The sequence below is a fragment of the Teleopsis dalmanni genome, chromosome 1, assembly GCF_002237135.1.
Source record: "Teleopsis dalmanni isolate 2A chromosome 1, ASM223713v2, whole genome shotgun sequence".
In the NCBI taxonomy this organism is placed as follows: Eukaryota; Metazoa; Arthropoda; class Insecta; order Diptera; family Diopsidae; genus Teleopsis; species Teleopsis dalmanni.
Window position 1 is genome coordinate 223,715,596 of NC_051846.1, and position 14,076 is coordinate 223,729,671.

At 31.8% G+C, this 14,076-nt stretch overlaps 1 protein-coding gene across 1 annotated transcript; it reads left to right on the top strand.

The window, feature by feature from the left end:
- The first annotated feature begins 11,689 nt into the window (after positions 1–11,689).
- On the top strand, positions 11,690–12,311 carry LOC119667820. The gene is made up of 3 exons (XM_038077159.1): positions 11,690–11,854; positions 11,914–12,076; positions 12,139–12,311. Exons 1-3 carry the CDS (start codon positions 11,791–11,793, stop codon positions 12,215–12,217), a joined length of 306 nt encoding a protein of 101 aa, XP_037933087.1. The 5' UTR covers positions 11,690–11,790; the 3' UTR covers positions 12,218–12,311.
- The last annotated feature ends 1,765 nt before the right edge of the window (positions 12,312–14,076 follow it).

The following is a 14,076-nucleotide window of genomic DNA, read 5'->3' on the forward strand; positions in this document are numbered from 1 at the left end:
CCTTCTTCTTGCATCAGAGAACTCAATGTTCATTACAGAAGTTACCGCTTACGATGCTTTGAAAAAGGAAAGTCACAGTGCAGGAGAAGATGTTTATCTTCCGGGAAATTTACCACGTATAACCGGTGCATACCGTAAAAACTCAAAATCGCCACCGCTGTATTGTTGGTATTGTTGGTATTTATTAGAGAGATTAGTTTTATTTTATTTCATTACCTAACGACAAACACTTATATTGCATTGTTTCATCATTATAGTATTATGGGACCCAGCGTTCACCACACATCTTTTTTTGCCGGCGTCTGGTGGCAAATAACTGTTACTAAGGCGCCGGAAAAATTACGAAAATTATATTTGGACTTTTGTGAACACATATTATAACAAATATATTAGTTTTTATTCCTGTTTATTTTATTTTTCATTTGATTAAAAAAAGTATTTTTTTGGGACTTTTTATTTCTGACCAGGTGAACACATGAGCAGATGAAAACTGTTCGAAATATGTATTATATATTGTTATTATTATATATATTATTATTATATATTTTATATTATTAAGATATCAGACTAAGTAACAAAAATAAAAAACATTGAATTAATTACTTACATATATTTTTAAAAAATTTTCAAAGTTAGCCGTGTGGTGTACCACACGGAGGTACGAAATGGTTTAAAATTTATGATTATAGAGAAAGAACTGCACTAAATAAACCATTTGTAAACAAAATCAATAGAAATAAAAGGCTACAATTTGCAAAAGCTTATGTAAAAGAGCCAGAATCCTTTTGGTATTATATAATTTTTGCTGATGAGAGCAAATTCAACCTTTTTGGATGCGATGGCAAGGTAATTGTGTATAGAAAACAAAATTCGGAACTGGAAGAACGCAATACAGTAGCTGCTGTTAAACATGGTGTTGGTGGTGTTTTGATTTGGGGATGTATGGCAGCATCTAATGTGGATAATATCGAAGTAATAAGTAAAATAATGCATTAAAAAGTATATATCGATATATTAAAGAACTTGAGGCAAAATGCAGAAAAAGTCGGCATTAGGAATAATGTTCAGTTCTATAAGGCTATTATAACTTGCCAAAAGTGATAAAAACACCTCCACAAAGTCCAGTCTTAAATCTCATATAACATCTTTGATGTTATTTGGAGTCCAAATTAAGAAAACACGGATTTTCAAACAAGAAACAAATACAACAGATTGTAATAGACAGATTCCAATGGGCTAATATAGATTCAGCTATGACAGCAAAATTAGTCAATTCAATGAAATATTAAATTTTAGTTATTGTTACCAAAACTGCAATCTGTTGCATAAATAACGAATACTTTTTTTCTTTATATTTTGGTGCACCGCAATAGAATGTTTTTTTTTTGTTATTTTATTTTTAAATTTGTAGAGTAAAAACAATAAAAATAAATAAACAGAATGCAACCGTTGAAAATTGGATTAGAATTTTTTTTATTTTTGCTTGCACCATTTCACAAAAATAAAGTTAATGACGCACACCTTATTTGATCCCTTTATATTTCAACACTTTAATTATTGAATGTATAGTAATTTATATTGGTGTTGTGAAAATATGACAATAATAAAATATAAAAAATAAAATTTATAAAAATAAAATTTAATAAATTTTGTAAAAATAGTTATAGTAACATTTTAAATATGTAACGACACTTCTCGTCGCTCCTTTCGCCGGAGTAATACTCAGGGGTTGGTCCTGGGTCGTTACAATAAAATTTAAAAATATTAGAAACCTGCGTTTCAAGTTTTACTTTTTAATCTTTATATATATTAATAAATATACTTAAATCTAACAGTATTTATTCTATGTTTATATCGTATCTGTGTGGTGCCCTATTACAGGATATTCGATAATAGCCAGCGTATCGTTCTTTGGTGCTTGCTGTAGAGTGCTGTTGATTTTTGTTCTTCGATAACTGTTGTAAAAGGGTTAATGGTTATAGATGTTGTTATATATGGACGTGATCACGCCTATATATGATTTGGTATATGGGATAAAACGTGTTCTCTCTTTACGTTAGGATTTCGCAACAGGATATAAACGTGTTCACATTTATATTTGCTACCGTGGAAGGATATAAACGTGTTGTCGCTTATATGCGGTGGCTTTAGGAGGAAAAAAAGGTGTTCACGCTTTATATCAGGATTTCGTAACAAGATATGAACGTGTTTACGCTTATATTTGCTACCGTGGAAGGATATAAACGTGTTCACGCTTATGTGGATTTCGTAACAAGATGTGAACGTGTTCACGCTTATATTTGCTACCATGTAAGGATATACTGTAGGATATATATAAGGTTAGGATATATATGTAAGGATATGTATAAATAAATATTTAAAAAAAAGGTTTAAGTGTTTCCTTTATACTTATCCTTTTCTTTATACTCCGTGTACTGCCTTGGGGAGTTGGTTATATCTGTCCTCAGGTAATGCCTTCGAATGCTTCTGCGTGCTTCTGTCTATTTGGCATGTTGATCACTAACTAACTTTCCTTAACAAATGTGTTGTCTTATATACGCATTCGATCAAACTGTAATGTAGCGTAAGATTAGTTTACAGCTGGTTTGTTTTTTGACGTCGTTGCTGTTTTGCGCATTCGCCGCAGTTCTTTTAATGATATTTGCGCGCTTCAGTTTTTGCACAAAGTTCTTTGCACAAAAACTCTTTTTACATTTCTTCTTTTGTTTTGAAATGTGTTTAGCTTAGTGTCGGTAGTGGCAGCTTTAGATATTTATATTTATTTATTAAAATAAAATAAATATTAAAATACTAGGTGACCCCGCGAACTTCGTGCCGCGTATCAGTCAATGAATGTTATATTAAATTTTAGGTAAACGTAGTCTTGAACATCTTGACCAATGCATGATGTTCATCAAGTAGTTGCTGCAGATCTTGAAGAATTACTATTTTCATTGCTGTGTTGTTTCGTCATATTGTCCATGAAGTATACTTGAAAGAATTTATGTTGTGCATCTTCTATAGGTTGCAATGCTCCAATTCGATGGTAAATCTGGCCTTGAATCTGAGGAGTCGAAAGCGAAGTCAATATTACAGATTTATAATGCTAATTTTTTTAAAATGTTAACATTCCTTATTTATTTTAGACACAAATACAGGAATATAACAAAACTTTTTCACCTATATTTCACATTTGATCAAATTTTTTATATTTAATCTCTTAAAGAAAATGAACATTTGCTCTTTTCAACATAAATTACCTTGAACGTCTGATTAAATCCATTGTAGCGTACATGCATATAAAATACACTTTGTTATGAACAGCGACATGGAATGTGCTTAACTAGCATATTTCTGTCGCTTATCGCCCAAGTAACAATATCGCTTGCGCAACAAAGATATGTTATTGTATACTTACCAATGCATGCATGCTACTCCGTATATAACAATAATATGCTTACGTATGCATATGTGCGCTTGTGCACAATGCTTCTTAAGGTAGTTTTAAGACTTTAATTATTAGTTATTAAATAAAGAGCAAAAGACACCATGTTCTTCGATAATGTCTTTTCAACATAAATTACCTTGAACGTATGATTAAATCCATGTTCTTCGATAATGTCCGTCCCGAATGAAGTCATTTGAAAGTAGCTATTGCACTTTTGAAAATCGTGATTCTGGTGTTTCACCACAAAGCAATGAATGCAATGACTCAGGTGGCGAAGTCAATAATGGCAATTTCACTTTACCATTAAGGCAGCACAGTCCCGGCGATTCTCCAGCAAACTTTAATTCTCCGCAATGTTCGCAAGTAACGTCCATTGGACCAATGCGAACGAAAGGATGCGAAGTGTATTCATTTGCGCAATCGTATAGAAACGCTTCTCGATACAAATCAATAGTTGAGGCATTTGTTCTTGATCGTCGGATATTTTCTCGTTCTTGATCTGTGTGATAAGCTCGATGATTTCTCATTGCCAACCGAGCCGTTTCACGGGCTGCCTCTCTTTGCTCTTGTGTTTGAGAAGCGCGAAGGCGGGTCATACTAATGTGGCTCCTTTCTCGTGCGATTTCTCGTTCTTCTTCAGTGGATGCATGCGTAATGGTTCGACGCCTAATTGCATTACGGCTTTGTTGAGAAAGATAAGACTTTCTGGGTCGCTGCATTGCTAATATTAAACACTCGCACAAAACAAACAAATCGATACTTTCACCTCATATATTGATGACAATATTTATTTATTATATTTGAATTTATTATATTTGAAATTTGAAATATTTGAAAAAAAAATTTAAAAAGAAATCAATATCACTCAAACTTTCGAACTGTCAACAGTTTGAAACAGCATTTACAAATTTATTATTTTTGCTAAAATTAGTGGATTTTTCCAATATCCAATATTGTTGGAGACGATTCCAACAAATCAAAGTTAATTAAAATCGGTCCAGCCGTTCTTGAGTTATAAGTGGTCTAACTAACACGACTTCTTTTATGTATATAGATTAAAAAAATTAAATAAAAATAATAAATACATAAGGTAGGTACAATATTTATTTATTTAAATATATTTTACATTCTTTTGAAATATCAATGTAATCTTAGGTTTAATTCATTGAAATGCAGTTGCGTGCATGCGGGGGTGGCTTTTAGTAAGTTGTTTACATTTAATATATTAAATAAAAATTAACTTATTTTAGTTTCAGATATCAACTGCACACTAGTTATATGTAAGTTGGAAATTGGTAAAAATTTCCATCCTTACAAATGGTATTATTAGACCATATACTAATTATTTAAAGTATATTTTAAGAGCTCGGCCATGGTATTAGTCAGTCATTGTATAGCCTGCATCACTTCACTGTGCTCTTTACGAAGTTTGTTTTCTTCGTCAGCTCGGCCATGGTATTAGTTAGACATTGTATAGCCTGCATCACTTCACTGTGCTCTTTACGAAGTTTCTTTTCTTCGTCAGCAACATTCCTCATCTTCATCCTAGCAATAAGAGCATTAATTATTCTATTGCGCTCACATGATGATCATGAAGTGCTTGCAGCCGAATTCGTGTCATTCTTAAAAAAAAACTTTAATTACAAAGTAGATAAAAATATATAATGGAAAATAATAGAGAACTCACTTGAATTACTGAGCTAATGGACGATAGCACTGGGCTTGGCGATGGTACTGGGCTCAACAATGACACTAGTCTTGGTGATGGTACTGAGCTGCAGAACTGATTGTACTGTCAGAAGATTATAGCCCAAGAGTTTTAATCGTTTCCACACCATCAACTGTCTCCAATCCAATGCGTTTGTCTCGAAATCGCCAATCGTCCTGCAACTCAACCCACCTCCAGTAAGTCTCTGACTACTTTTTAAGCGCCTTGCTCGCGTACGCAGTTGGCTCTTCTACACACCGAACGTCTATATACAAAAACATGGTAATACATTTCAAAAATGTAATAAATATAAAGCAAATTACCTCTTTCTATTTAGCCACTGTACGAGTTGGACATCTGCGCATGTTTAATTCTTATGCCAGCTGCTTTTAGCTGAGTGCGGGATGTTTTTGGTTGCGCAAATTTCATAATGAGCCTAGAAAAACGATATATATATTTCTGTTTATGTGTGGCACGTTCGTGTTTTGTGTTTCTGTAAATGGAAATTTATATTAAATACAACCCTATTGAATGATATCTAATAAGTGCGCGCGCTGAAAAGTTTAATGAAAAATTTAAGTTGTATCGTGAGAAACTAATGACAATTGGTTGATTACTGAAAATAAACGTTTGTGTAATTACTACGCGTTGGAATGTTGTGCAAAAATTTGATAATAATATAATTTTATTTATTGAGACTTCAGTGGACAAACTAACGTTGTATTTAACAACAGTAAAAAACCAAATATACACAAAAGTGCTTACGATCAGTGGAACTTAAAATTATATTCAGCGTTAAGCTCGATACAAAATTATAGAAAATATACTAAGTATAAAGCTCTGAGTGGTTCTTGTCTGTGCTGTCGGGTTTGTGTATCAAACCGAATTTTATGCTTTCAAAGAAAACACAAGCAGAATTTAAAAAATTAAAAAATTAACTTTTCAGCTATATCATAATATTAAATAAAACATATATATATAAAATGCCAGCTGAAAGATCGCCACCAGCAGACGCAAAAAACGCCACGAGTAAATCGGACCTGTGCACACCGAATAGGCAAGCACAGAGGCAAGAAAAACGTATGCGATCTGAGCTTTCGCCAGACTTATCGCTCGGTGATGTTATGCTGGCTATTCAGCAAATGACGGATAAATTCGAATCGAATATTGCAGGCTTGAGTAACAACTTTGATTCCCAAATAGCTACGCTAGCATCAAAGAGTGACATAGGCGAACTTAAAGAACAGATAGGCAACGTGTCTGTGAAAATGGAAAAATTGGAGAACGAGAACCAAAGGCTAAAACTAGAATAGAACAATTAAGAAATGATAGAGATGAGGACAGGAGGGAGATTGAAAGACTTGTCGAACAAAGTAAAAGTCGTAATGTACTATTGAAAGGTTTACTAAAAGATAAAGCAAAAAAAAGTGATGTGGAGGCAATTTTCCGAGATAAAATGGCTATGACAAGTATTAAAGTTCGAGACACAAAAGTAATATTTGAAAAGAAAAATAAAGTGAGTGTAATTGCAGAATTGGAAACATCAGAAATGGCAAAAGATGTCTTAAAGAATGGTAAAAAACTGCATGGCACTCCGATTTATATTGAAAAGGACTTGAGCTTGACTAGACAGGAAAATAAATCAGCTTTATTACAGCTGAAAAGAGATCTTGAAGCCATCAGAAAGACTCACAAAATTTATGTTAAAAATGACAGTATAAATATATCAGGAAAATGGATGCACTTTGATAAAAACAAGAAACTAAAGTGCAAAGATGGTGACGCTGTTGAGCAATTAAAGCAATTGTATGGTGAGATTAAAGTGGAAGAAGTGCTCGAGAAAAACAAGCTTTTTAAAAAAATAAATCAACCAAAAAACTGTTAGTAAAAAAGGAAATCGTTAAAGATGCCAAACAAAAAATTAGTAAAAATGCAAATGCCGCCAGGTCAGACACTAAATTAGCATATAAATTTAAAATATTATCGTATAATGTAGCTGGTTTAGCAAATAAGTATAAGTTTATAGAATTTATGAAGTATGTTAAAAAATTCGATATATTTGTATTATTTGAAACATTTTTAGTAAGTAAGACAGATTATATTGAAAACACATTTATAGAATACAATCTTCATTGGGTGCCTGCAACAAGAACAACAAATAGAGGTCGAGCCAGTGGAGGAAAATTGTATGGTGTACGAAAGCAATTGCAATTTTGCGGTACTGTGGTGTACAAGCACATTATGAACTCAACAATAATCGAGATAACCACTAATAATCAAAAGTTATGTTTAATCCCAGTTTATCTAAATTGCAATAACTGGCTAAATGATCTCAATAACTTATGTGAAATATTAGTGGAAGCTCAGAACGAAAATGTCATGATAATAGGTGACTTCAATGCACGAATAGGCAAAGAACAATGTCTGGAATTCAGCCCAAATATGCAGTGGGCTGAACTATTGGGCCACAGAGTAGCAAAGGATACAATTGTAGATAGAAATGGCAAACAATTACTAGAAATTTGCAATTCATTTGGTGTCACCGTGTTAAATGGCCGCACTAAAGGCGACAGAGAGGGTACATTTACGTTTATCAGAGGTGTAGCAAGGTCAACGATAGATTATTGTTTTGTGAAAGGAGTATGGTTAATAATAACTGAAGAGTTTCAAATACGTGACATGATATACTCGGATCATCAGCCACTGGAAATTATGGTAAATCTAGATGCCTCTAATTCAAATGAAAATAAAATGCAGTTGCTACCGAAACTGATATGGAAAGATAAATATAAAGATCTGTACCAAGAAAAGCTTGAAGAATCCCTTAATGCATGCGAAGGTAGTACATTTGCGTCGAAGGAAGGAGATGACATTCTTCAATATTGTGTAAACAAGCAGCAAAATCGTTTCAGGGTAATTCGGCGGGTATAAATAGGAAACAAAAATGGTATGATTTTGAATGTGAAACTGCAAGAAAGAAATCATTTAAATGGCTACAAACAGTTAAAAAAGGTGGTGATATAGCTGATTTAGAGAAATACAAAAATGTAAACAGAGAATACAAAAAGCTGTGTGATGAGAAAAGGAAGTCATATTTCAATGAAATGGCAATGTCGATATCCCAAGCAGCTGATAGTAAATCATTTTGGAGTGGAGTTAAAAAAATAAATCGTGCAGATCACATAAAAGGAATTAAAGTGGACGCCGAAGCTTTGGCGGCACATTTTAAAAACCAGTTAAATAGCAATATAGTAAGCAAGTCTTTCAGTTATGCCCTGCCGTATGTAATAAATGAAGCGTTAGATGCTCCAATAAAGATTGAAGAAGTCTATGCAGTGCTCCAGAATTTAAAAAATAACAAAGCCGCAGGTGAAAACAGAATTCCAGCTGAGTTTTTAAAATATGCCACGCCACAATTTATGGAGCATATGGCTGAATCATACAATTATATATTTGAAAATGCAGCCCCACCTGATAGTTACAAAAAAGCCATAACATTTCCCCTATTTAAAAAAGGTGACCCAAATAATGTAGTAAATTATAGAGGAATAGCATTTCTTAATACATCAGCTAAAGTCTTTACAACACTCCTGTATAACAGAATTAAAAATTGGGTTGATCAAAACAACATATTAAGCGAATTTCAAGCTGGATTTCGAAAAGGTTACTCCACGGTAGATAATATTTTCGTTATCACTAGTGTAGCGCAAGAGTTTATTGCAAAAAGCAAGAAGTTATATGTTTTTTACGTAGATCTTAAAGCTGCTTTCGATACAATACAAAGAAACGTACTATTTTACAAACTAAGCCAGCTGGGTCTTTCAACAAAAATTTTGAAAATACTGCAAAGTCTATACTGCAACAATGAGTCAACAGTATGGGACGGAAGAAGTACTTCGAGATGGTTTCAAACGTGTCCCGGAGTGAGACAAGGTTGTGTCTTAAGCCCTATATTGTTTGCACTGTTCGTTGATGACTTAAGTAAATTTCTTTCTGGTGGTGTTACGATTGCCAATATGTGCCTAAAAGTACTATTATATGCTGATGATATTGTGTTGTTTGCAGATTCTCCAATAATGTTACAAAATATGATAGATGAATTAAATAGATATTGCAACTTATGGGGACTATCTATAAATACAGACAAATCAAAAGTGATGGTATTTAGGAAACATGCTAGAAGATTGAGAAATGATGAAAAATGGTACCTTAACGATGATCAATTAGAAGTGGTTAATAATTATAAATATTTAGGAATAAATATGAAATATAACGCAAAATTCGATAACCACTTGAACGAGAAATTAAAGGAAGCTAAATTGGCTATTAATTGTACCTGGAAAAATGTCTTAGGAAATCCGAAAGCGTCACTGCCCGTAAAATACAAAGTTTTTGAAGCCACAGTTAAGTCAGTTCTAAATTATGCAGAGCAAATCTGGGGTGTTGATGAATATGACGCAGTAGAAAAATTGCAGACATTTTATATAAAGAGAACGTTTCGTTTGCCGAAAAATACCCCAAATTATATGGTGCATTTAGAAACTGGTCTACCGACGCTATATACCCAAACATTAAAATTGCATTTTGATTACATCAATCGTGTTAGGAATTTGCCAGACAATAGGATTCAAAAAACATTAGCGCAGTACCTAATAAATGAAAAAACATTATTTTTTGAAAAATGGTCAAATCTGGCATCCGACTTAAATATAACTAATGATTTGAGTATTAATGAAAACTGGAAAATGTGGCAAAAAAATATAATAACGAAACTAAGTATTGAAGAACGTAGAAATTTTGTAGAAACGGCAAGAAACAGTATATCGAGAGATGCATATAGTAAGTTGAATTATGATCTAGATGTCAATAATTACTTTCACGAGCAATATGACCTAGAAACAATAAGGACAATCTTCAAAACCCGCCGCGAGCTCCTACGATTGTGCTACGTGCCGCACGAAAGACACGCTGTGCACGATATGCAACCTTAAATTGAAAGGCGATGTTATACACTTAGTAGGCGAATGCCCAATTTTTAAAGAACATAGATTGCTGTACTTCGGTAAACCCACGATCGATGTCAATGAAACCATACGGTTACTGAATGGTCCCAACTGGAGATTGTTAACGGCGTTTATTAAAACTACATTTAAATATAGGCAAAATATTATTAATGAAGATTTTTAAATTAACTTATATAAAATCTATTATTTTTGTTAAAGTAATTTAATTTAATTTTTATGTTGTATTCAGCTCATAAGTAAGAATATCTATTTAATATTTATAAAAATTGGATTAATTAGTTATTAGTTAATTAGCTATTAGATTAACCTAAACTTCCGGCAGACGGCTAAAATGCCATAGCTGTAAGCTTTATGTATAGTTATTATAATTATATGTATTATAATTATTATATAACTTCGATGTAATATAATAACTTTAAAATGAAGTAAAAATAAAGCTACTACTACTACTACTACTACTATTAAATACATATTATTTAAAATAAAAAATTATTAAAATATTAAATACTTACGTTGTACATGAATTCATTTTTACCGCGAACAGCTGATTTTTGTTTGCATATCATCGTTCAACAGAGTGTGGTGACAAACACAGGACAGTTTGCTTTGAAATTTGAAAAGATTTATCTAGAATAGCAAACAGCTTTTTGCTGGATGAAAATCTTAAATAATTGTCAATATTTAGCAAATTTGTCAAGTTCGCAAAATAGGGGGGTTAATATCGACATAAATATATTTAGTAATTACTAATTACAATTTTTTTCAGTGTAGTTGTTAGAAATTTTAAATGTTATAAAACAAGTAAAAAACTATTTCTGTTAATCTAATTTGTCCCTACATTTAAAAGGTGCGCCTATTGTATTTATTACAGCTTAGAAAACATTAAGTCTGTTTGTATAATTGATAATAATATTGTAATTGATACACACATATTAACTTATATTCTTTTATTATCGAATATACATTTATATATACGGAAAAAACAAACATTTATAAACAACGATAAATTTATCTATGTATAAAAATGGTTCCAATAATAATTGAAAACCAGAGCGACTGTCCGAAAGATTCTCAAAATTTAATTTTATAAACATATTAATGATAGTTTCTACTACATTCTATATGTACATACATATGTATATACGTATATAATTGAAGTTTACAAATAGATTTTACTATTACGGTAGACAATATACATAGATATTGAAGTTATTTGTTATTTCAGTTTCGAACTTTAAATTAAACCACTGAATAGGAGCAACCAATCGCATAAATTTTGTAGGGCTTTACTTAGATTATGTTTGCCAGGTTTCTTTGCTATTGTGAGTTTAGGTTTGAATTTAAACAATTGAAACATGTAAATCTAGCTTTAATTAAACGTGAGCGTTATGATGTTATGAATAATTGTTGATCTTAAGATAATATAAGTGCACTTAAAATCTTGAAAGTGATTATAAAAGCAAAGCCTAATTTCATTAGCAATACCATATATAAATAGATTTGGAATCGTAGAACACATTTAGTTTAATTATTCACATTAAGGCAAACGGTTCAAAGTTTTATTAAAATAAAATAGTTTTGTACGTACTTTCGTACTGCTTTAATACAAAATGAACATCTTTTTCCCATTAACTGCTTTATTTATGTTGGGCATGTTGACAGCTGTTACTGCAGGTCATTATAAATCACAAAAGTTGCACAGAAATGGAAAGAATTCTTTTTTTCAATTGCAGTCTCTGAGCCCGTCTGTTCCTACAAAAATTCCCAGGGTGAGACGGTATTTCTGAAATATTTGCCTTATTTAAAAAAAGGCGAAGATTATGTTGATTTCGGTGCTAATGGTTTATGTACCAAGCAAGCAACTTGCACGGAAACGTTTAAAACCGAAGTTGAAGAGTAAGTACCACTGAAAAAGTTATCAAATTTCAACATAAACTGCAATTATAAAATTTTTCCAGTTGCTCCAAATATCCTGTGAGTTGCTCTAACAAAAATACTTTTAATGGGGTATTTCCTGCTTGTTGTGTAAAGTGTTAGCAAGTTAACCACATCCATATCTGACAATAAACATTTTAAAACGAATATTTTAATTTCAAATAAAACGCAATATATAATGGCATAAAATGTTGTATTTATGTATGTGTTTCTTAGTAGCCATAGGGAATGAATTTGATACTCGCATTTACCAAATATTTATTTGAAATGTGAAATGCGATGCAGTTGCAAACAAGCTTGCGTGTAATTTAATATGATTTCTACATTCGTAATTATTGTATTAAGTGGTAGGAATGTACTATTCAAGATGTAAAAAACAGCTTATTTAAGGGCAAGTTGAATTTGATCGTATTATTAATCCGACACAAATCAATCCACTGACAATGTTTTGTGGCAAAAACATTTGTCCCACGGCTAGAATTATCTTGATGTAATGTACAATACAAAAATATAAAATTGCATCTAAAAATACGTTCTTCGTATTTTCAATAAGGGCCATGTTATGCAGAGTGTCACATCAGTGTTGCCAATTTCGTATTTTTACTACTTTTTGGTTGTTCCTAAATTTAAAAGGAAATATAAACATGCTTACTTGTTTGATTTTTGTTTACAATTATTTGCAAGCAATTTCAAAAATGAGTCAATCCAAGAAGTATCAAAAAATGGCTTTAAAAATTATGCAATCACTTAGCGATTATGGGGATATCATAGTCTTTTGGAAGGCAGATGATACTCTTCTAATCAAAGAATGTTTTGTAAAAATGCTACAGCAGAAACAACGTCGTAAAAGGTTGAGTGCGGCGAAGTTGTGGCGGGATGACAGGAGAATTCACTGTTCGTATGCATTTGTGTCTAATGAACTGCGCCTGTTAGATACATATGCATACAACAACTTCTACAAGATGTCCAGCGATACATTTAAATTGTTGTTACAGCTTGTAGAAAAAGATCTACAAAAGTTGGACACAAACGCGCGAAATGCTATTTCTTCTGCAGAGCAATTATCCGTAACACTACGATTTTTCGCAACTGGGGAAAGTTACAAAAGTTTAGAATATCAAACAAGGCTATCGCATTCTTATTTGGTATATTGTATACCAAACGTATGCCGCACAATTTGGATAAATTTAAAGAACAGTTATTTAAAGGTGAATATTTTACTTTGTATATTATAAACATGAGTAATATGTACAATATATACAATTGTTTAATATGAATTATTTATATATACAATATTTACAAAGCTTTTGACTTAACCACTATATACAATATTTACAATGTTTTGGACTTAAACACTATATATACAATATTTACAATGTTTTAAACTTAAACACTAATATTTACAATGTTTTAAACTTAAACACTATATACAATATTTACAATGTTTTACGCTTAAACATTAATATGTACAATATTTACAATGTTTTAAACTTAAACACTATATATACAATATTTACAATGTTTTACGCTTAAACATTAATATGTACAATATTTACAATTCATGGCTACATATCTTCCTCGTCCAGAACACCAACTAAAGCTTCTGCCAATATGTCTGAATGTTTCTCTTGTGGTGCTGTGGTGCTTTCAGCCAGATCTTTTGCTGCAAACATCATTGTGACTTCTTGTATTTTAGTAATGGCCTCCATAATGATGTTTTTGTTCGTCATGTCATTTAATGTAGCCACCACCTGCTCTCCAAGCCATTCATATTTTCTATTTGACCTACTTTCTACTTTGTTCAAAAGTGTTTCGTAATTGTTGTCCATATTAATTTTCCGTTTTTTACATCTGAAATGAAATGAAATATAGTAATAGTACAAATATACAAATAATCAAATATACACTTAAATTTTAATATTATTTCCATTGCAGTTTCCCACCACAATTCAACAGTGGAA

Excerpts from the sequence above, each read along its gene's own strand:
- LOC119667820 (XM_038077159.1), top strand. The coding sequence starts at position 11,791 with ATGAACATCTTTTTCCCATTAACTGCTTTATTTATGTTGGGCATGTTG. Across the intron at positions 11,855-11,913 it reads GTTGACAGCTGTTACTGCAG|TCTCTGAGCCCGTCTGTTCC; the intron begins GTCATTATAAAT and ends TTTCAATTGCAG. Across the intron at positions 12,077-12,138 it reads TTTAAAACCGAAGTTGAAGA|TTGCTCCAAATATCCTGTGA; the intron begins GTAAGTACCACT and ends AAATTTTTCCAG.